This window comes from Lissotriton helveticus, chromosome 9 (assembly GCF_964261635.1).
Source record: "Lissotriton helveticus chromosome 9, aLisHel1.1, whole genome shotgun sequence".
NCBI lineage: Eukaryota > Metazoa > Chordata > Amphibia > Caudata > Salamandridae > Lissotriton > Lissotriton helveticus.
This window is the reverse complement of record NC_136070.1, coordinates 884,543,304-884,566,779: the sequence shown is the minus strand read 5'-3', so window position 1 is coordinate 884,566,779 and position 23,476 is coordinate 884,543,304. Positions and strand designations below refer to the sequence as shown.

The 23,476-nt window shown below is 44.0% G+C and overlaps 1 protein-coding gene across 1 annotated transcript in view; it reads left to right on the top strand.

Moving 5' to 3' along the window:
• Positions 1-1,245: 1,245 nt before the first annotated feature.
• Positions 1,246-23,476, top strand: part of LOC144781954 (cytochrome P450 2A13-like) — a 609,250-nt gene continuing 587,019 nt past the window's right edge. Inside the window, exon 1 of the mRNA XM_078661044.1 lies at positions 1,246-1,526. Coding sequence (XP_078517170.1) covers positions 1,347-1,526 — 180 coding nt within the window. The 5' untranslated portion in view covers positions 1,246-1,346. The remainder of the gene's footprint in view (positions 1,527-23,476) is intronic.

Here is a 23,476-nt window from a genome sequence, read left to right as displayed (position 1 = left end):
GGCATTCCCTGCAATTAAGAAACCCGGGACATGTTTATGTCCATGTGATGGTAAATCCAAACAGAGCGGTTGTCACTTTTTGCTATTCTGTAACTTTTATACTTCATTTAGGAAATTTTATTTGAAACCCATCTTTTTAAAGTATAATATGCGTAGTACAAAAACAGTGATGCAACTGATGTTTAATTTAGAGACCCCAGATGTATGTCTCCATGTGGCCACTTATATTTTAAAATGTATTTTTGCACGGAAATCAATTATTGTATGAGCCCAACCAATGATGCACTTTATTAGTCAACCTTTACATATGTGGAGAAATTGAGTACCTCAACTATTTACACCGCTTATAGCACTTTATATTGCGTATTTGCAAACGTCCTGTTAGTAGAATGCAGTGAGAAACATTCTTAGAGCGTCCGGATATGTGCTGCTAAATGTATATCGTACCCCAGGAAGGATTGTACAGTCACTTTGCACTTTATTATGCTAGTTTGCACAAGCACTACCAGACGTATGCACTAAATAGGCACTTTAAAAATGTTGGACATGTGCAGTAATGTGTATTGTACTCAAGAAGGACGGTATAGCCACTTTGCACTTTATTTTGTTACTTTGAACACGTACTAGTATAAGTATGCATTAAATAAGCATCTTATTAATGTAGGAAACTTGCTGCTCAATGTAAACCGTACACCTGTAAGGATTGTATAGTTAAATTTGTACTTTAAATTGTTAACCTGCACACATACTAGTTGACAAATGTATTAAAAGCACTTTAAGACCGCCGGACATGTGCTACTAAATGTATACCGTACTCGAGTAATGAAGGCATTTGGCAAACCAAAACGGACACAAATGTATGTTGTATTTATTTATTTTTTATGTTTGCTGCTATATGGTTGTATTCATATTACCGAATAAAGCATTTTTGAAATTTTTAAATTGACTAACTCTGTCTCACAGATTACAGAGCACTTACTTACTTGTCTAAGGTCCAGTTTCGGGCCAAACCCCATATGGTTCGTGTTTTCAACTTTTCACCATGTGATCTATTTACTTTGTATGATTCGGTGCTAGTTAATCATGCAGTGGGAACCAAGAGAGCAGCTATTAATTATACTTCTGCTCAAAATGAAATAAAGCCAGCTGGCAAACACCTCGATGTTTCATAACTCGTTTCAATATCTCAAAACAAGATTTAATAACATCTGCAAAATGTGTAGCAGGCTGAAGGAGTTTAACTGAGAACAAAGACGTCAGCAGCGCTGGAGAGCGCCACATGAAAATCTGAAGCAAGGCATTTCCCTCACTGACTCTGCAGAGAAGCATCTCATAATTTCACCAACATGGATCTCGGGGCGGCTGCTTCGCTTTTACTGGTCACATGCGTCTCTTACCTGCTGTTCATTAATGTCTGGAGGAGGATGTTCCCGGCAAACAAACTGCCCCCTGGCCCCACCCCGCTTCCTATAGTGGGCAACATTCTTCAAGTGAAGAGCGGGCAAATGGTGTCATCTCTGCTGAAGGTAAGGCTCTTGGGACGTTTTATGGAAACGTTGCACTGATAGAAGAAACAGAGAAAATCTGTTTTCACTATTTTCGCTGACTTTTTAATCAGGTATAGAGAAACTGCATGATTTCAAGCTGTTTTTGATATTTTTTACGTAAAAAAATAGACTTATAATTGCTCTGCTTTTCAAATGTGAAAAGCCATTTTGCTCCAAATAAGAAGCAAACATTTTGCATTTTGCACATCTGTAAAAAGAGGAATATCTGGCGAATAAATGTTCATATTAAAACCTATACTAATCACTTTTAAGTACTTTAAAAGCTACATATGTACATGGATTTTTTGGAGCAAAGTAGCACAAACCAGAAATATGTTTGGCAGAACTACAAGGGGATGGTGTCATCAGAACGTCACTTTTAGCAACGTTCTGGTTGGCAATAAGCCCTTCTCCATATTTACAAAGAGGCATTAAGACTCTTTTTTGTGGCTTAACACGCCTTATAAATACAGCCCCCTTATGCACCACTTAGCGTGAATGGTGCGGGCAAGTGGTGCTGTTGTAGGCTTCCACTGCAACACCAATTGCTTTTTAATGCTGCCCCAGGTTTACAATGATATGTAAATCTGAAGCAGTGCCTAAAACTAACGCCATGCAAGAGCCGGCTTTAGAATGGTGAAGCGAGGAGAAATATTTCTGCAGCACACATAGAAAAATCAAAATGCCATTAATAATTGTTTATGTGCAGAAAGGTGTCCTTTCCTGCACCAAAACAACCATTGAATAATGACTACTTGCTGCTTCTATGTGTGCTGCACCAGTGCTAGGGAAATCACAGGGGCACGCCGTATTGTAAATGTGGCTTATCCCTGCGTTTTGGAAATGTCTGAGCACAGCTGTGCCAAATTTGGCACAGTTCCATGATCCAACATTTCTTTGTAAATATGCCCCATTGTGTTATGCACAGCAAGTGGCAAGTCAAGCAGTGTGTGGTGGGCAGAATTGTAGGAAGAATGTATTGCCACTGAAGTCCAGGCAGCAGCCACATTTGCCCCCATTGCTGACTAAAGAGTGAGGATGATCTCACATCTGACAAGAAAATACACATTTTGAACATGAAAAATGTCACAATAGTGCCATTAACAGTTGTGTCTGTTAAAAGCATATTTTTAATTGCGTTTTGTCGCTTCTTGAACATATACGATGTTAATCATGACTTTGTTCCCACCATGTATTAGAGAGGATGGCTAGAACATATGTTATTTTCCACTTAAGTATATATAAATTGCAGTTACTCTTCATAGAAAATATCTGTTAGAAAGTCCCATGCATGGTGACGGATGTACAGGGGTATAATGCAGGAACCAGCAGCCTCTGTGGGGCAGGTTGGCCCCCAACCTTACAGGGACCCCCGACCCTTCAGGGGAGCCCCATTCTGCCCAAGGCTAAATCCCTTTGAGACATGGCAGACTCAGGGGCCTCTCTTCCCATTCTGCAGGGGGACTCCATTATTTTAGGTTATGCCACGGCAGATGTGCACCTCTGTTCTGAGTGCATCAGCTTCATGAATATCTGCAACTGATCTAGGCCTGCCTCATACATTTGTGGTCTAGTCAGACGCATCAAATGCGACCCTCACAGTGGTAAAAAGCTACTGCCCTTACCAAGAGTTAAATAGTACAGCCACAGTGGTGGCAGTGTACACGTTTTGTGTTTACTAGTAATCAGTTGTATGAAAACTTTATAGATGTGAAACTGAGTGGTGTCTACAGACGAACTTGTGTAAAGGTCAGCTGCTGTGCATTTCTCTTGTCATGGCCTAATTGGTAAATTTATGTCGTGCTCCTCAGTGTATTACTGCATGTGAGTACTGTTTTGCCTGTGTGTGTTCCTGAGTGTGGTGCATAACATAGAGGCCTGTGATTTCTATTTTGGGAAGCTGAGGATCTTGAAAGCTATGATGGAGGTGTGGACTACAGAAATCCTACCAACCATGCTTACCCCACTTATGCCGATTAATTTTGGTGCGTGAGGTGTGTGGCTGGGCCTAGTGACCGTCACAGGAACAAATCAAACTGAGGTCAATGGGATCCTCTTTAGCTCCCATTACCTTGATTTGATCTGTTCCTGTTGCAGGCATTAATTTCAGCCACACAAGTGGCACAGTGGTTTTATCGGCACAAATGGGGTAATGCTGGGTGGTAGGAATGTTGTAGATTCCTGCAGATTCTTGAAGTTTTCATCACAGAAATGTAAGGAAAATGTTTGATGTCAGTGAAATTTTGAGCTTTGCAGGGCATTGTGGGTATGAAAACCTCATGGGATCCACGCAAGTCACACCACCCTGGAATACCCTGTTTTTCAAAAATGTCAAAGAATGATGATCAATGTCAAACATTCACCCTCGTACAGCGATCTGGGCCTAAATCAATTGTTTGTTTTTGGTTCACATGCCATTCCAGTTTAAACACAGCCATATGCAAATCAGTCTTGACCCTCTTCCCCATGGGAACAGTCTAGCCCGAACTGCCAGGACAGGTCCTCCTTGGACCGGAAACAAGCCTCCTGGGACCACTTTCGGGGCATCACCACTCAATAGCCAGGCTAGCTTGAATCCAGTGGCATGGAGGGCACAGAACCAATGTCTGAGCATACATGTTTCACATAGGGTGACAAATGCAAAAAGAACAATTGATGGACAGATTTGGTCCTTTTGGGCTCAACCTAAGCATGATTCATCCAGTTACGACCCATGGCTCATAGTGGAGGACAGGTTCTTTGTCATCCTGGTGCCACCATATTTGTCAGAGAATATAGCCTAGGGATTCTGCAGGAGATCACTCAGAAGTTGCTAAGACCCAATCACCAAACCATTGATCCTAGGATATTCATCAATGAGCCTCTAGGGAAATCTCTGGTTCCTCTTAATTTTTTGTTGTTTAAGAAAATTATGCATGCATGTATGCATGTTTTATATGTTTGTGTGTAAAAGGTATATTTACTGGCCCCTCTCTCAGGTCTTGCTTGCCCTGCTCCCCAGACAGAAAAGCAAACACTATGACATGTCCAGTGCAACACAGCTTAAAACTTTTGACAAAGGCAATAGCTATCGTAGACGAGATCTAATGACTTTGCCAATGATTTTATTTAGGCTAGACCCCTCTCAGAGCAAGGTCACTTGAGAGAAGTGCAAAGTTGTATTGACATTTCATGAACATGGGACTCCAGTTCAAAAGAGAATTTGTTTCTCTTGGGACAAGTCGCGACTGCATGAATATCCTGGAAGGCCACATAGGCAAAGTACAGAGAGTATTATGTGGATCAGACCCTGCAACAGAGGGCACGTGAGTTTTGACACTGCGGGTGAAAACACCACGCAACCAGAACAAGACAGTTGTCAGCGTTGTTGCAGTCTGGTGAGCCAAACTCAATGTATTTCTGCTACCATGATACCTATTTAAGGGCGCTGCTTGTTGCACTCAATAGTGCAGCATAGTGTTTGGAAAACTGTGTCTGGCAATGATTTTGTATCGTGCTGTGTCAGCACTGTGCCTCATTACTGTGCCTGGCAGCCTTACAGTGCAAGCAGTAACTGTAACCTCCTCCTTGCTAACTCGTCAGCTCCATGTGCACAGTAACAAAGTGAATGCCGACAATGTGAGTGGCTGTGCGTTGGTTACAACAGGTCCAAGTGCATAGTAAATCATGATAAAAAAATATTCATGCGTTCATTCATTCTTTCTTTTCCTGCAGTAAGTCTACTCCATGTGCAGTGTAACAAACTGCTTGTAAACACAAGTGGCCATGCGTTGTAATTTGAACCTATCACGTGGTCTTTTCCTTCCAAAACTCTTTACTTTGTTCATGTATTCATTCATCCATTCATCTGCATGTAGGCATCACTTTGAAGAATAACACAAAAAAGAAAGAGCTATGACCATAAAAACAAATCTTGTAACTTACCCCCCTGTACGTGTGAGGCATTATATAAAAATCTTCATTCATTCATGTTGCCTTGGTCTTGTAGCTAGCTAGCTGTAGGGGAACTGTAACAAACCTCATGCAAGCAAGCTGCGTACTCAATGTCAATAACCCTCTTGCACGGAATGTAGCTCAAAAGAATCAAAGGTATTACATTTCTCTTCATTCACTCATATCTTATTGCTAGTCTGCTCTGTCTAGAGTCTAACATAAACAGATTGAAGCAAAACATGTAACTTTTCGTTGTAAGTGGTCCAGCTCGGAGATATGTAGAGCTGCATCTCTTATTTTAATTATGTATTAATTTAGCCATGTACTGCGATTAGAAGCTGCTCCCAAGTTCTAACAGAATGCACTGAGAATAAAGGTCAGATTTATCAATATATGATGCAGCTCAATAAGACAATTTGCTACTCAGCATCAAATGGAGAGTACAGGAATGTGCCATATTTACTATTCCAGCAAATTCCTGCTCTCTCACTGAGCTGGTGTACTATGTGCTGCCTAGTTCCAAGACAAAACTCATTGCCCCATGGTGCAAGAGTTCCTGCATTGCAGGAAGGATTGGTTTTGTGCAGGAAGGAACACCTTCCTTCATAAAAACAAGCCTTAGAGGCATTTTTAGGTCTCGGCTAGGCAGCGTGCATGCGCTGTCTCTCCGAGACATCTGGTAGTTTATAAGGGTGCTTAGACTCTGCCTACTGCTTTGTTATTTCTTGCTGCTTGCCGTTGGTTAACTATGGTTTTTTATTTGTTAGCAGCCTTATTATTGGCTCTTTAGCCAGTAGGTAACTTCCGGCTATTCCGGAAGCACCACAGCCTAACTACAGTATTGTAATGCTTACACAGCGCAATTGTCTTTTTTTTTAAATAGTGCGCAGTCATTTTGAATTGCACCGGAAATGAAACCTCGATTGCTCCGGTAGCAGCACGCTAGCGCTGCTCTGTTTACTTTCGTGTTCCCACGTTCCTTTTGTTCCCGCCCCCTCCCGCAGCACGATAGCGCTGCTCTGTTTACTTTCCTGTTCCCACGTTCCTTTTGTTCCCGCCCCCTCCCCGCTGTCTGTTGTCTCCCAGCTCATGTGCCATGGACGTGCTTGTTGTTTTAACCCTATGCCCCGTCTGTTTCTTGTTTACCACAATACATTCCTCAGTAAAGTTGTTTGTGAAAAGAAGTAGCTTAGGCACAACAGTTTTGAGTGGGCTATCCCATTCACAGGACCTGAACGCAGTTTTACAATCCTCAAACATTAATACTTGCAAAAGCACCTCTCAATATACAAAGCATCTTTTTGGGCCATCCCCGCGGCGACTGCTTCTGTGTTTGACTAAAGAGTTTCACACCACCCCGCTCTTTTCTCAGTTGTTCACCCCAATTTTATGTGGTACAGTTAGACTCTGCGAGGGAGATGAAAGCTCTGCTATCTATAGCTGGGGGTTCACATGGCAGCTGCTGACCATCGAGTAGAGAGGTAATGTGTAGTCGCTATTGGGCTCCTAAAAATCCCTTGAATAAATTGTTATTTTGTGAAACCGGGCATGAGGTGCCTTATATTACACATGTTCCTGATATTGTTACATGATACCCTCATCGCGATTCAGTTGGGCCGCATATCTCCTGCTTTGTGTAATCTATACATTTAGGTATCCTCACGTAGTGTAAAAGCAGAATGGTTTTAGTTTGCCTCCTTTGCACCTGCGTATTTTGAGGCTTCTTTGAGTTGCTTGTTTTTCTTTTTCGGTCAGCATTCTTTTAGAGTGCACTTTTTCTATGCCGCACGTGTTCTGCTTCTCCTCTCGAACAGCGGACCTCCCTTCACACTGCTTCTCATCCCTAAGCACTGTGCTTCCCTTCATCCTGCTTCACGCTGCTTCTCATCCCTAAAAGCAGTGCTTCCCTTCACCCTGCTTCTCCTCCCTAAACACAGTGCTTTCCTTCACCCAGCCTCACGCTGCTCCTGCTTCACGCTGCTTCTCCTCCCTAAACACTGTGTTTCCCTTCACCCTGCTTCACGCTGCTTCTCCTCTCTAAACATCATGCTTCCCTTCACCCTGGTGATTCACGCTGCTTCTCATCCCTAAACACTGTGCTTCCCTTCACCCTCCTTCACGCTGCTTCTCGTCCCTGCCCCAAGCTGGTCCAATGCTTGCCCCAGCCCTCCCTGCTTTTATTATGTCTTGTACAGAAAGGACTCTCTAGGACCATCCTCACAGGCAATGGCACAGCCGCGAATAACAACGAGAGCTGCGTGTATTCTATTTCACATTTCTCCTTGCTATACAACATCAGTAAACGTTTTGCTTTTTACCGATGCTGCAGTGCATCGGCAAATACATTGATTGACAAATCTAATAGAAAAATAGAGTGCAATCTATTGGCTTTGCCAGTGCTCATTTACATACTGTATTGCGCCCTGCCATTGATATCACCCGAAAGTCGATGGTTCTGTGGGCTGCAATGCATGCTCTAAAAATCCGCATGAAACCTTTGGACCACTGCAGAGCTGGCTTAACCTTTCATCCCTCTGAGGTTGATAAAATGCATATAGTTCAGTTTGGTAATCCAGATTATTTGAGCACCTGCGCAGTGTATGGTGTAAATGATATTATTGAGAATGTTATATATATTATGTACAGGACTTCATTTAAAGCTAAATTTACTTGACATCATAACTGAGCGGCTTATTTTTCCTGTTATATATTCCTATAATGGGGATGACAAACTCACACGGGCGGTATGTAGTAGCTCCTGCTAAAATTACAGCCTATGGTATTAGATTTGTATAGCGCTGAATGTTGCCTCGCAGCGCTGTGTGGGTTGGGTACCATCGCACCCCATCTCGAAGATCCCATCACAGACTGCAGCCTGCTTTGTGTTTGTTTGCACAGTAGTTACATCAGTAATGTAGGTGTGGATGACACCATATTTGTTTATGTGTGTTGTAAATCTTGCTCAGTTTGCAATCACACGCCTAGAATACCCAGTGCAAGGTTTGCAAGCTCTAGTGCAGACCAACGTGCAGCATAATAAGAACCTCGACAAACTGCGCTCCTGCAAGTTTATATGAGACCAACTCACAGAAATGCAATGTCTGTACTTATAGCGAGTATCAGTGGCTTTAAGAGAGATATATCGATTTGAGTGGTTATTTAATAGGGTTTTAAGGCGCCACAGGATTGAGTTACACTTATTGTATTTATTATCAAAGTATGAATCTTACGGTGCTAAAGAGTGTGGAGTTCCACTAAACTCCACCAGTTGGGCACAAAACCTCAAACCCAAATCTACTCCCCAGCACACGTATATAGGTAAATACTGCTTTCCCTCCAAGTAAAGAGTTAAGTACAATAAATAAGTCACAGAATCTGTACCGCACACGGTTGTTGTTTGGAGACACTGGGATGTTATGCTGTACTCTGCTAAGAGAAAAGATATTGCATAACTATTGAAAAAAGGAAACAAGGAAAACTTGCAAAGAACATTTAACTTGGAGTCATCGCTGATAACTAACAGAACCCCTGTGTGGGTCGGAATTAACACCACATTAAAAAGTTTTATACTGGGACAGTATAGCCTAGAGAAAGTCGCAGGATCACACCCTGTAGCGACGAAACACGTGTTGGTTGTGGCCAAGAAAACCAGAGTAAAAACGTGAACAAGACAAAAGAGAAAAAGAACTGTACAGATTCTGTGACTTATTTATTGTACTTAACTCTTTACTTGGAGGGAAACCAGTATTTACCTATATACGTGTGCTGGGGCGTAGATTTGGCTTTAAGAGAGAGTTCAACATGAACAAAGCTAACAAGTGCTTCACTATTTAATTACAAAACATTAAAAACAAATACATTTATTTAAAGTACAGCAACACTTGATTTGTGAGGATTTGCAGTAACGCATTTACAAGAGTTTGAGCTATTAGCATAGTAAGAGGCAATGCCCTTTATTTATGTGTTAATTATCAAAATAGATAAATAAAAGGCATTGTCATTTACAATGCCAATAGCTCAAACTCTTGCAAATGCGAGACCTATTGCAAATGCTTGTTATCTTTCTAAGTGTGCTGCAGAAAGCTGCAATCTTAGAAAGAGGAAAAAACAAAGAGAAATACAAATATTTCTCCTAGTTGCACCTCTACTTTGAAGGAATACAATTTTCATGCATTCTCAGGTTTATTTGGTATAGTACATGTGGGAGTGAGCCAAAATGCATGGGTGGATGCGTGGGAACACCCACTCTCTTTTCATTTTCCACCATCTTAGCATAGAGTAACACAATGCACAGACTTGAGCTCTCCTGCATTACTCAAGATTTAATAAGCCAAGCAGGGCCATGCATGATGGCCTTGTGTGGCTTGGTAAATCTGACTTTATGATTGCATAGCACTTCCATTTTCCTGCATAATGCATGGGCAATGCAATCCTCTGATAAATCTGACCCCAACTGTTTAAACATTTGTTGTAATCATCTCTTGAAGATGTCAGATTTATCTGTGTTGCAATCAGGGAATTGTAAGCGCGCTACTCACCCATGAGGGTCTCAAGGCGCTGGGGTGGGGGGGGGAGGTGTTAGCAGTTCTGTTCAGCCAAAGAGGCAGGTCTTGGGAGTCTTCCTGAAGGTGTTCAGGGAGGGGGCGTTCCTGATGTCTATCGGGATCTAGTTCTAGGTCTTGGCCATGATGTAGGAGAAGGATCTCCCTCCTGCTTTGGCTCTGCGAATGGGTGGGGTTTCGTCAAGGAAGAGGTTGGCTGATCGGAGGTTTCTTTTGGGTACGTGGAGGGTGATTCTGTCATTGAGGTTTTGGGGTCCGGTGTTGTGTATGCATTTGTAGGCGTGGGTGAAAATCTTGAAAGTGACTCTCTTCTCAATGGGGTGTCAGTGGAGGTTCCGTAGGAGTTGGCTGATGTGCTCACGTCGAGGGATGTGGAGGATTAGTCTGCCGGCGGAGTTCTGTATTGTCTGGAGTATGCGGAGTAGAGACTTTATGGTTTATGCCGCAGTAGAGGGCGTTTCCGTAGTCCAGCCTGCTGGTGATGAGTGCCTGGTGACTGTTTTCCTTGAACCGGAGGGCATCCATTTGAAAGTCTTGCGGAGGATGTGGAGGGTGTTGAAGCAGCTGGAGGTGACAGCATTGACCTGTCGGTTCATGGAGAGGGGGGAGTGGAGTACGATGCTGAGGTTTCTGGCATGTTCGTTGGGGGTCGGGGGCTGCCGAGGGAGATGGGTCACCAGGTGTTGGCCCATGCTGATGGGGTGGTTCCGAGTACTAGGACTTCTGTCTTTTCAGTGTTGAGCTTTAGGCAGCTGTTTGTCATCCAGGCTGCAACATCCTGCATTCCTTCTTGGAAGTAGTAAAGTTTGCTTTAAGTTTGCATGAGGCCCCTCTACTCTTGGGATCAGCCTACTTTAGAAATTCTAGTTAAAGTGATTTTGCCATGCAGATGCACATATCTCAGGCTCTCTGCATCATGTCTATGTTTTGCCTTGTTTCTGATTTTGCCAGGCTATTACTATCAAATGGGGACAGTGGACTCAGTTCCTTGCTAGAGTTGTGGTCCATAGCCTCCTGCTACGCCACTGGGGTAGATAAAAGTAAATTCTCTAAGGAAAATACTGTAAAAAACACATTTTAAAATAAAGTGGGATAAATGTTTTGAGATGTGCCACTATTATTTGGTTTTTATTTACATTTCTTTATTAATTGTAATTACAGAGAATAAAAATTACAAAATCATCAACAGGTATGCTGTTAATTCATTGTGAGTACGGTGTTAGCATCTCTTCCCGACATTCCCCACCCTCACATCTCTGATGGAAAAAACCTCCCCTCTCTTCCAATCATAGTAAAGTCATAAAACACTTTCCTTACTTTTATAAAATATATGGAACATCACATAAAAACCCCAAATTCATGCAGCAATTAGAGTGCACTTAATGTTAATGTTCATTTAAGAGGCGATATCTAGAACAAGTGTTCAGCCCTATCAGGGTGACTCAGCCCCAGCATCAGTCAATGGGTTATGCAGAAGCAAATAGTTATGCAGTGGGTCCTAACTACCAAATGTCTCATGGTCTAGACATTGGAGGCAACAGTTCAGCATATACATACAACTGATCATTACAATAAATAAGGTCAGATAGCCAATCAATTAATTCCAGTACCTTCCCCCCCCCCCCCCCCATCGACAAGGGACTCTAATGTTAGCATGTTAGCTAATAGAAGATCCAGGGTCATACATTTTGAAAACACAGCTTCGGTCTCATCTGTGCTTCCCAGGAGTGCCAAGAGAGGGGTAAGTGTTAGGGCCTATCTAATCATGGCAGTGAGTGCAGTGGTCACTTCACCCCAGAAAGTCCGTATCGGCCCACATGATCACGCTAAATGGATGAAGTCCGTCCCAGTCAACCCACTCCTGTCACAGACATCATCTGAGCGAAGTCAATAGCGTTATAGTATGCCAGGTGTATTGTATATCCTATGGAGAAACTTATAATGAATGATGCGCAGTTGACTGCTAAGAGCTATTAGTTTTTGTGTTTTCCACAGTTTTTATATAGCGCAAACATGACCCAAAGGTATCAGGCAGCAGAGCTCTTTACATGAGCACCAGTCGTGTTCCAGAGAGACACATTCATTTTTTTAGGCACGGGAAATTAAGTGATTTGCCCAGAATCACAGGATGTTCAGCATTGTTGTAGAGACTCAAACCGGATATCCCAGATTTGAGGTCTACCACCCTAGCCTTCAGGCCACATTCTCTCCCCAGCTATCCACTCATTTTGTGCACAGCAATATTTCCATTGTTCATCCATAAAAGTATCCCCCAGTTCTGTTTCCCAAGTCCAATGATTATGCCAGAGGTTAAATGGTCCGATCCTCCCAAAGTGGCAAGCAACATCGGAATTGGGAGTTGGATTGGAATTGACCTACCTCTGGGCAATCTCTAACGGCTCTCCACAACACAAGGGCGGAAAAGGGCGGTAGTGTTGGTGGCCTGGAGTAAGCCCGTCTAGAGTTAACATCTACTGGTGGCATGTATGAGGACGAAAAAAATATATTAAAAAAAAGGTCTGTTTCCCAATGTACCCGTGAGTGCCCCCAAGTACAAGGAAGTTCGTCCTGCACAGTGCGATATAAGAGTGAGACTAGGGGGGATATTACCAACAAGCGGCAAAAATTATCGCTAAACTCATTTAGCGCGATTTTTTTTATCGCCGTGCATCACTTGTATTTATTGCCGCTGCAGCGACGTATTATCAATACGTCGTTAGCCGGCGATATTTCACAAGAAATGTGATAAAAGTAGGCGATACATTTAGCTAAGACCAAAAATTTACCAAGCAAAATGCCTAACATTGTAGATGATGGTGAGCAATCAGGGACAAGTGCAGAGGGCAGAAACATCACCCAGGAAGGCCAGGCAGAGACCCAAGGAAAGGCCAGGAGGAAGAGGAACCCCAAGTTCAGTCCGATGGAGAACCAGGTACTGGTTGAAGAGGTGACGCAACACCAGCAGGAACTCTTTGTGAGTTCCACCGTCACCATGGCAAGGAAGAAGGAGATATGGCAGGACATCATGACCAAAGTCAATGCCGTGGAGGAGAGAAGGAGGACAGTGGAGGAGTGCAAGAAGCGGTGGCACGATACTAAGAGCAAGACAAAAAAGAAACTGGGAGCCAACCTTAGGGCAGCGAGGGAGACCGGAGGCGGCAGACCAGCTCCACAGGAGGAGCTGGATGAGCTGGAGGAGCAGGTGTCCCATGTCATCAGCGAGGAGACTGTGGTTGGAGTAGCAGGCCAGGATAGTGCTGATTTGGAACGCCCACAACAACACCAGGGTGAGCAGCAACCAGGGACGGGGGAAGGGGCTGGATGGGCACAGTGGCACACATGTATTATGAAAGTCATTGTATTGCATACCCTCATGAACTGATACCCCTGTGCATGTTGGCATAGGGACATATCACCAATCTCAATCAGCAACTCACATGACACACAGGGGCATATTATCAAGCCCCTCTTTGCTGCGTCATTGGCACTTTTCTGCTGATAATGTGGAAATATGTGCATGCCACTATTACCAAGGCAGCATCAAGTCAATTAACTGTGCTCAAAGCCATGTACATTGTTTTAATGCTGCCATTGTAATAGGGCCACTATCACAAGAAACACATCCTGAAAGGGGCTGTGCAGTGGTTGTTGTGGTGTGCGTTCCACTGCAACACCCATTCACTTTGACGCTGACAACTATTATCAAGCTTGGTGACAACAGGTGGCAAGTTCTGACCTGAAGGTGATGAATCAAGGAGAAATGCGTCATATCTCCTAGTTTTTGTTTCTACCATGTGTGCTGCCTCGTGCAGCACACATGGAAAAACCAAAATGCCACGGCATGTTCATGTCCTGGAAGGTGTCCCTTCCTGTACATAAACAAACAACATCAAAAAATTGCGCATTTGTTACTTACATGTGTGCTGTATAAAGCATCACACATGTAAGTTACAAAATGGCATTTACTCTTTGTTTATGTGCATGAAGGAACACCTGCCTGAACATAATCCCTGCTCACCGACACCCTTGCACTCTGGTGCAAGGCTGCCTGTGCTGGCCATACGTAGCAAAAACTACCACCATGGCAGGGTGAATCGCTAGGCTGCACCATATCCTTGGTAATATGCTGCAGGCTAGCGTTTCTGAATTTGCGAAGAGAGCCGTCAAGCCAAGATGGCTATTGCCTCTCTTCCCCACTTTGTTGATAATATGCCCCATAGGGCCACAGTAATAGGAATGTCTGCAGTGTATACGATGCATTAGCGGAAGTAACAGCTCACAAAGCACTGAGGAGGGGAATGCCAATATGATTAACTTGAATATAAAAAATAGGCTAGGTGCACACCAGAATCCTCATTTGCTTTTTGAATACAATAGTGCATATCAGCAAGCACTGTTGTGTTGTAGAAGCAGCATCTCCCTCATGAAAAAGCCAATACAATGTTGGTGAACACATGTCATATCATGGACCATTGTGCAAGCCAGACAGAACCCCAAATGTGCACCTAAAAGCTAGGCAAACATAGTTAAATTACAATGCCAGAGCACCCGAATCAATCAATCAATCAATCAATCAATCAGACTACTTGTAAAGCGCACTACTTACCCGTGAGGGTCTCAAGGTGCTGAGGGGAGGGGGTGCCACTACTGTCAAAGAGTAAGAATGAAAAATTGGTTCTAGACCTATCCTTTGTATTCAGAACAAATGAATCAAAATGCTACTTTTTCACAGGAATTAATCCATGGCAAGAAACGAGAAGGAGAGCCCAATGCGTTTGTCTATACACACAAATAATATATACCCATCAGTTGTTCAAAGAAACTCATATTCACTTATGAACATATTCATTTATTTCTATATTTACAAATTCATGAAAAACTTTATACAAAATTCAAAGACGGAAAAGTAGAAATACTGCCAGGTGCAGTGTAGAGTGCAGAAAAAAGGTGCTCGTGTAAAGGGATAGTTATAAAGAAGTTTAAAAGGTTCGAAAAACAGAGATAAGGTACAATTCCTTACAAACGAAACCTGACCCACAAACGTAATCACGACAAATTATTATTTAACGGGGGAGGGAGGGGGAAAAATGGATTCAGGCTTCATAAAAGAGGGGGGATGGCTGTCGACAACCATCCCCCCCTCTTTTGTGGATGAGCTGGGTGTCATCAGCGTAGGAGATGAATTTGAGGTTGTGTTTGCGGGCCACTTGTGCGAGTGGGGCCATGTAGACGTTGAACAGCGTTGGGCTGAGGGATGATCCCTGGGGGATGCCGCAGATGATGTAGGTGTCCTTGGATTGGAAGTGCGGGCGGTAGATGCTCTGGGTCCTGCCGGAGAGGAAGGATGTGGTCCAGTCAAGGGCCTTCTCTTGGATTCTGGCTCATAGGAGGCGTGTGTTTAAAGTGTGATGGCAGACCATGTCAAAGGCAGCTGACAGGTCCAGGACGATGAGGGGTGATGTTTCGCCGTTGTGTGGAAAAGTAAATTTTGCCATGTTCTGTGTCCCTACGTGTCATCCATCATATGTTATGTGTGCATGATTAATATGCATATGTATTCCCCATGTTTGATTCAAGACGCAATCACAGTTGTGTCCACCTCTAGTATGCCAGTTTCCAGTTCTCGTGAATACTACGAATATCAGGCCTATGTAAAGTTACGTTGCCACGTTTCTCAGTGTGCACGTTATTCCATTATAAAGTCCCCGTCTCTAGGCCTCAAAAGGGCCTGGACACCAGATTCAGCTCCTGTCTCCTGAAACCTCGCTAAGGAGCGATACAGCCCCCACCTGTATCCTCGACCCTTCACTTACTTCCTGCCACGCCGTGCCCGGTTCAGCCTGGCTCTGCCTCTGAGTCTGCCAAAAGTATGTTATAGTTCCAGTTATCAGTTCAGTCCTCCTTCTCTGCATTCCTAAACTACTGAATCGCATCAATAGTTTCCGTCATTGTCTAGCCTTCACCTCTCCACCTTGGAGAAATACTGCATTTAACGGTCATTTAATATTCTTCATCACGCACTACATGTAGAATAATGCATGGTCCAGTCTTAGAATCAAGTTAGCCTTTCCTCTCCTGACTTCTAGTTTATATCAATATGTTCTCTAAACATCAGATACTAGATACTGTTTAGGTACATGTCGCCCTGACTCCCCTGTCTTCAGTCTCTGCTCCTAGCACAGAGTTCATAGCCCCCAGCTTCTCCTAGTAACACGTCATTGCCAGTTTGCGCGCACCATCAGGTTAGAGGTCCCGGCTCCTCAGGTAGCCCCCTCCATGGTTTCCGCCCCATTCATGACATATTCTGTTACGTTTACATCACATGTCTATGTATACGCCCTGTTACACCTCTTTTCACCCTTATCTTTCGCGACTGCTACGCGTCACGCCTTTTGCTCCACCCACTGCTACGCCTATTGCAATGTAATGCTATGTGTTTGCGTTATGTATATATGCTCATGCACTGTTATTAAAAAAGTACTCCTTTCCCTTGTCCCGATCCTGACACCAGCAGCGCTGCTGGGCCCTGCCATCCTATTTCTATGCAGGTTGTCCTGTTCCTGTCCTTTATGCTGTAATAAACCTGCGAAACTCCTACTACCTCGAATTTTGACTCTTATTTATTGAGCTATCTGTTATTCATTTATACATTCAAAAATAGGGTATTATTTATTTATTTACCACATAATGGCGCCCGAATAGGGACTTGCCCTTTCCCCACGCGTCGGTGAAGCCACGCCGACCCCCTGACCCTCTGCAGTCGTGACGGAACTCTTCTGCGCACCGGCAGATATTTCTGCTTCAAGTATCCCTCAGGCCCACGGAGGAGACGGAGGAGGCGGTCCAGCATCCAAACGAGACGGTGGAGGAACGCGGCGAGTCCCGACCAGAGCCCAAGCCGAGAGTCCAAGGTCCGAGGTATCCGGAGGCCCACCCGTAACTGAAGTCCGAAGTTCGTCGTCCGTCGTCGTAGCAGTCCAGTCCAGTCCGAGGCCTTCCGTTCTTGCTGCCTGGTGAGTACCGTTACTGGGGTGGTATCTAGACAGGGTCAATCTAATTGACTCTGGTCCGTGGGTTGGTGGTACACAGACCCACAAACGAAGTGTCCACTTCGGTGGATGCGGGTCCTGACGTGTCTCTTTATGAGACCGGTAAGTTTCGTACTGTTTCAGCAGTGCATCTAGTTCCTGTTCTAGTCAGTTCTGTTCTCGAGAAAACTCATGTATTCTGTGTTCCGTATTCCAGGTAGTATTCTGTTTGAACTGTTATTTTTAAATGTTCTTCATGTATTTTAATGTCGTGGTATGAATGAGGAATAAGTATTGTGTTCATTGTGTATTGTATTGTGTCTAGATTATAGTTCAGTCATGCCGCTCTTTTCGAAATTACGTCAGTTAAAAACCAGAAAGGGTCTGCTGGAAGCAGCAGTTCCAGTTCCGCCTAGGGACAGTCCAGGTCATTTTATGTATCAGAAGCACGGCATAAGTGCCATATTATATCTAGATTTATGGGTAGAGTATACCAAACAGTTAGAAGAAAAGTATAGATGGCCCGTATCGGGTACATGGGATGCCGAGTGCATCATGCGAGTAGAAGAAGCATTATGGAAAAAGAAAGCCAGACAGTCACAGAAAGATGCCATCGAGTTATGGCGCAAAGAAGCTCATAAAAGAACTGAAAAGGAAATCAGAAAGTCAGAATTAAGTAGAGAATCCTTAGAACGAGCACAAGAAAAAGAACTAATCGAGATAGGTGAACAAGTCAAAGCCGAACAGTCAGACAGACAGAGGCATGCCCTTATTAGGGGTATGTATCCTCTCCTTGCCGATAGCTTGCCAAAAGCGACCCCAGAGGCATCCAGTAATTTCCCGCCACCATTAGTTCCGACCAAGCTACGTCACAAACAGACCGCAGCTGATATTTTTATTTCGTCCTATTTGGACGACACAGTCCCAGAATATACAAATCCTGTTCGCGCTCCGCCAGTCCCTGTAAATCAGGCACTTCCCGCTCCTCCAGACACCGGAGTACCTGTTACGGTACCCCCGGTCCAGCCTGCCATACAAGTCCAGCCTACATTTCCATTTCCCACTCTGCCAGGACGAAGAGCCTCAGTAGACGACTCTAGTTTAGGGGCCGCAGGGGGAGGTACTCCTCAAACCCCGCCGCCACACAAGCGTTTAACGACAGCCGAATTACATGCACAAGCGTCACAGCGTACGCCCAGACATCAGACTGTAGCAGAAATAAGAAAATCCCTTGCCGAATGCGGCTATGATCCAGTCCCAGGCGAGGATAATATGGTTTTATATTCATTCCGCGTAAGAAAGGTGGCCGAGTATCTAGTCACCTTACCGAACATGAAAGAAGATCTAGACAGAATATATTGTTTCATCCGTACAGGGGATGATCCAGAAAGCATTAGCGAGGCCATGTCTCAAAGGAAAGCCGAGATCCAGCTCATGATATTAAAGTTTCTGATCAACTGTCTAATAAGAGAACAAGATTACCCGTCTAAAGATCAAGCCGAAATGAGAACCCTGACAAGGTGGAGTGATAATATAGCCGAGGGTAAGCACAAGACCGTCGGTGCTATGGAGAGTATGTACAAGAAAATCCGCAAAGAAATAATAAGGATACACGAACAACGTAAAGCAGCACAAGTAAGCGAGAAAGAAAGTAACTCTGATCCTGAAGAGATAGAGGACGAGAATCCCGACAGAATAGCGTATGTAGGAAAATCTAGATTTCCAGATCGCCATTTACGCCTAGAACACAAGTCTATTTTTCATTCTCCAGCACCAGAACAAGGTTCTCTAGAACAAGTGTTTCAAGCTACCGATCACATTCTGAAATCACGAATTGGTTACAGTGAGTTAAGTACCATGCATGAACAAGAACTAGCCCGATCAGCAGTCCGATGGATTACTGATTCTACCACTTTTCCAGACGAAATAGTGGCACAAATGTTTCTGAAACTGCCCCCAGCCGAGCAACGACTGGTGGGTATGTATATGATTCAGCACCTCATTACATTGTATGAGGGTCAACACTCTGATCCAGGCCCGTTACATGATATCCTGAACGAGTTACTCCAGTATAGATGGAAAGGTCTAGGTACCGATTTAATTAGTGTCGTTCTAGAACAGCGTCACAAATATAGAACGTTTCTGAACCCGCATTTTGTTCATGTCCCACCCCCAGAAAGTAAACCATTTTACATAGACAGACAGAATCCGTTACGAGAAGTCCACCCAGTTAGAGGAACGGGTGGCGAACTAGAACGAGTGTTTGTATACACTCCAATTACAAAGATGGAACTTCTGGAGATGAAGAAATTAATTCCCTGTCATGACAAAGATCCAGCAGGGTTCCATAGAGAATTAAAAGACATGCTCCGTATGGGAGAATACACGTATCCAGATATAATTAAAATGTTAAAAGTCCTGTTGCCCGCAGGGGTGTATGAAAAGCTCAAGGAAAAAGAATGGGAGGTGGGAGAGAAAAAGATAGATTGGGCAGTTCTAGAAGCTGAAGATAAGGCACGAGTACCAGGTACCGGTCTCGGGGATAAATGTAAAGAATTACCTGAATTATTAATACAAGTTTTACCCAGATTATTGACAACTAGAAAAGAAGACTGGGATGCAATCTCAGCCTGTAAACAGAAGCAAGATGAGGATATTAGTGATTTTTATTCTAGATTTGAGAAATGTTTTAGCATCAACAGTGGCCTCAAGACAAGTAGTGAGTCATACCCTCACCTTTTTGTTACTAAATTAGTCGAGAATTCAAGTCCACAAATTAAAAATCGAGTTCTGAAAGTCGAAAGTACCTGGCAAGCTAATACCCCGTCCCAGATGTTGCAGATGCTCCAATACCACCAGAACAGAATCAGAGAAGAACAAGAACACGAGAGAAAACGTATGAAAGACACGAAAATGAAAGTACTAGTTGCACAATCTGTTCCTCAAGACAGTCAGAAGAGGGGTCCAAATCAAGCCAGTCATCCTGCAGCTCCCGTTAAAGGGAACTGCAATTATTGTAAACAGCCAGGTCATTTTATAAACGAGTGTGCAGTTCTGAAACACAACATAGCTACCGGTAAGACTAAAGAAAGACCACGTCCGCCTAGACACGAACAAGTTTCACAGATTCCTCAGCCACAGAATGCACCACAGACAGTTACCGCACCGCAGCCTATTGCTGCAACACAGCACGTTACACAGCAGATGTACCAGTATGCACAGTCTGAGTATCCAGAGTACCAGCAGTATTCATGAAACAGCCTAGAGAGGGAGGTAGGCTTGCCTCTCATCGAGATACCTGTAGATCAAGAAGGTCCCTATGTTCACAGTCAAGTATTAGGGAAAGACAGAAAGTTTTTGATTGATACAGGGGCAAGTAGGACCACAATTAGTCACGCCGAAGTTCCAGGGGCTCCGCTCTCAGGCTCAAGAAATGTTTCCCTTGGATTTTCAGGAAAGCCTATCGTAAATGAGATATCAAAGCCAGTTACTCTAGAAGTAGGTCCATTGTCCCGCACTACTGATCTGTTACTTACTAAGTCATGTCCAGAAAATCTATTAGGCATTAAGACACTGAAAGAGTTAGGTGCAGTTATATGCTGTTCCCCAGAGGGAATACGATTGTTCCTACGTGACTTTAAGGGTCACTATGTATTACGAGATTTTGATCCCAGATTGTCTAATGTTCCGCAGCACTTATGGGCGCAAGGTCCGACTGATGTTGGTTATATGCAAATCACACCCCATCGCGTGACTCTCAAGCCAGGTGTAGTGTTACCACGAATCAGACAGTACAGATTGCCACCAGAGGCTGTAGCAGCCTTATCCAAAATTATTGACGAGCTCATGGCTCAAGGAGTGGTTGTAGAAACTGACTCCAATGTATGTAATTCTCCGATCATTCCAGTCATGAAACGCACTGATCCAAATGCACCCCCAGTATATCGATTAGTGATTGACCTACGAGAACTTAATAAGTGTATTATTCCTCAGTACCCAGTTGTCCCAGACATCTCTTCCCTATTAACAGCCATTGATTCCGAAGCCACGTTCTTTACTGTAATCGACCTCAAGAACGCATTTTTCAGTGTCCCTATTCATCCAGACAGCCAGTTCCTTTTCGGATTTTGTTTAAATGGAAGGAGCTATATGTTCACACGAGCTCCTCAAGGTTTCACAGAAAGTCCTAGTATTTACAGTCAAGCACTTAAGAGACAACTAGACAACATTCACATGCCAACTGACACTGCCCTGCTCCAGTATGTCGATGATCTCCTGATCACAGCCCGTTCTGAACGTGACTGCGAGCGAGCATCCCTTACAGTCCTGTATTTCCTAGCCGAGATGGGGCACAAGGTGTCCCCTTCTAAGCTTCAATTCTGTGTCCAGCAAGTGGTCTACTTAGGACACTTACTGTCCAAGAGGGGTAGGCAGTTGACACCAGACCGTATTCAGTTAATAGCGAGTCTTCCTCAGCCCAAGACCCAGAAGGAGGTACGTGCTTTTATTGGCCTTACTTCTTACTGCAGACAATGGATTCCTCAGTATGCATTTCTAGCCAAGCCACTGATACAGTTAACGACACAGGAGGCAGCCGTGCCGACTGTCCTCCCTTGGACATCTGAACATACACTTAGTTTCAATGAGTTAAAGAAAGCCCTATGCCAAGCTCCAGTTCTAGCGACACCGAACTACAGTAAGCCTTTTACACTTTTCGTCACAGAACGTGAAGGTACAGCATTATCTGTTCTCACACAAGATCAAGCAGGACAATACAAGCCCTGTGCTTATTTTTCGAGCACATTAGATCCTGTAGCCCAGGCTCTGCCTGCGTGCCTCTAGTCAGTTGCAGCCGCAGCCCTAGCTATCAGACAAAGTGATTCCATAGTCTTAGGACATACCTTGACAGTACAAGTTCCACATTCCGTGGAAGTTCTTTTAAACCGAACACAAACTCAGCACTTGACAATTGCACGTTTAACAGGTTATGAATTGACACTGTTCCAGCCACACATAGAAATCAGACGCTGCAACATCCTGAACCCTGCTACACTGTTACCATCAGTTACTTCGAATTCTGCCACACATGACTGTGTGGAAGTAGTTAACATTACGACAAAGCCAAGACAAGATCTAACAGACATTCCGTTACCAGACCCCGACCTGACACTTTATGTGGATGGTTCATGTATGAGAACAAGTACAGGAGAACTAGTCGCCGCGTATGCAGTGACTACTGACACCGAAGTTATTGAAACACACCGCATTGACACCCTGTCCGCTCAAGCAGCAGAGCTAGTTGCTCTGACACAAGCCTGTATACACGCCAAGAACTTGAAAGTTAATGTTTACACAGATTCACGCTACGCATTTGGAGTTGTACACGACTTCGGAGTGCTCTGGCAGGAGAGAGGTTTCATGACTTCTCATGGAACCAAGATTCAGCATGGTCTCCTTATTCAAGCTCTGTTAGATGCCATACATTTACCGACATCTATTGCTATCATGAAATGTAAAGCACATACGAAAGTTACTGACCCCATTTCTCAAGGTAATGATCTAGCAGATCGCACAGCCAAGCTTACAGCACAGACTCCAGACATTCCAGTTAATCAGACACATACTCCAGATCCGATTACATGCATGACAGTTAAGGACCCTACACAAGATGTCATAGATATCCAGTTACATGCTACTCCCGAAGAAATCAAGAAATGGTCCGAACAAGGAGGGGTCCAGACAGATCAAGGATGGTTAACGAAGGGTAGAGCCACATGGTTTCTCCCCGACTCTATGGTTCAAGTCATTATTAATACCGCACATAGTCCAGCACATTTAGGAGAAAAAGCTATGTTAGACAGTATCCAGAACATCTGGTTCAACAAGCATTTACGAGCTGCAGCCAAACAGAAAGTCCGTACCTGTATGATATGTTGTCAGTTCAATCCAGGTAAAAGTGTCCCGGTGGAACAAGGTGGATTCCAGCCCCCTGACCACCCTTTTGAAGTCCTCCAGATGGATTATATTCAGATGGAGCGATGTCGAGGTTTCAAGTATGTCCTTGTAGTTGTATGCGCTTTGTCCAGGTGGACAGAAGCATATCCAGTCCCAGATTACACAGCCGCGACCACTGCTAAGCAGTTGGTTCGTGAGTTCTTCCCCCGTTATGGACTCCCTAGAGTCGTATATTCTGACAACGGCCAGCCATTCTCATCTGAACTCATGAAGCATGTTTCCCTTTTGTTGGGGTACCAGTGGAAGTTCCATTGTGTACGCCATCCTGAAGCAGCCGGTCTCGTAGAGAGACATAACCAGACCCTGAAAATCCGAATTGCAAAAGTGTGTAAAGAGAAAGGTGTGGACTGGATAATAGCTCTGCCAGTCGCTTTATTTTATATGCGCATGG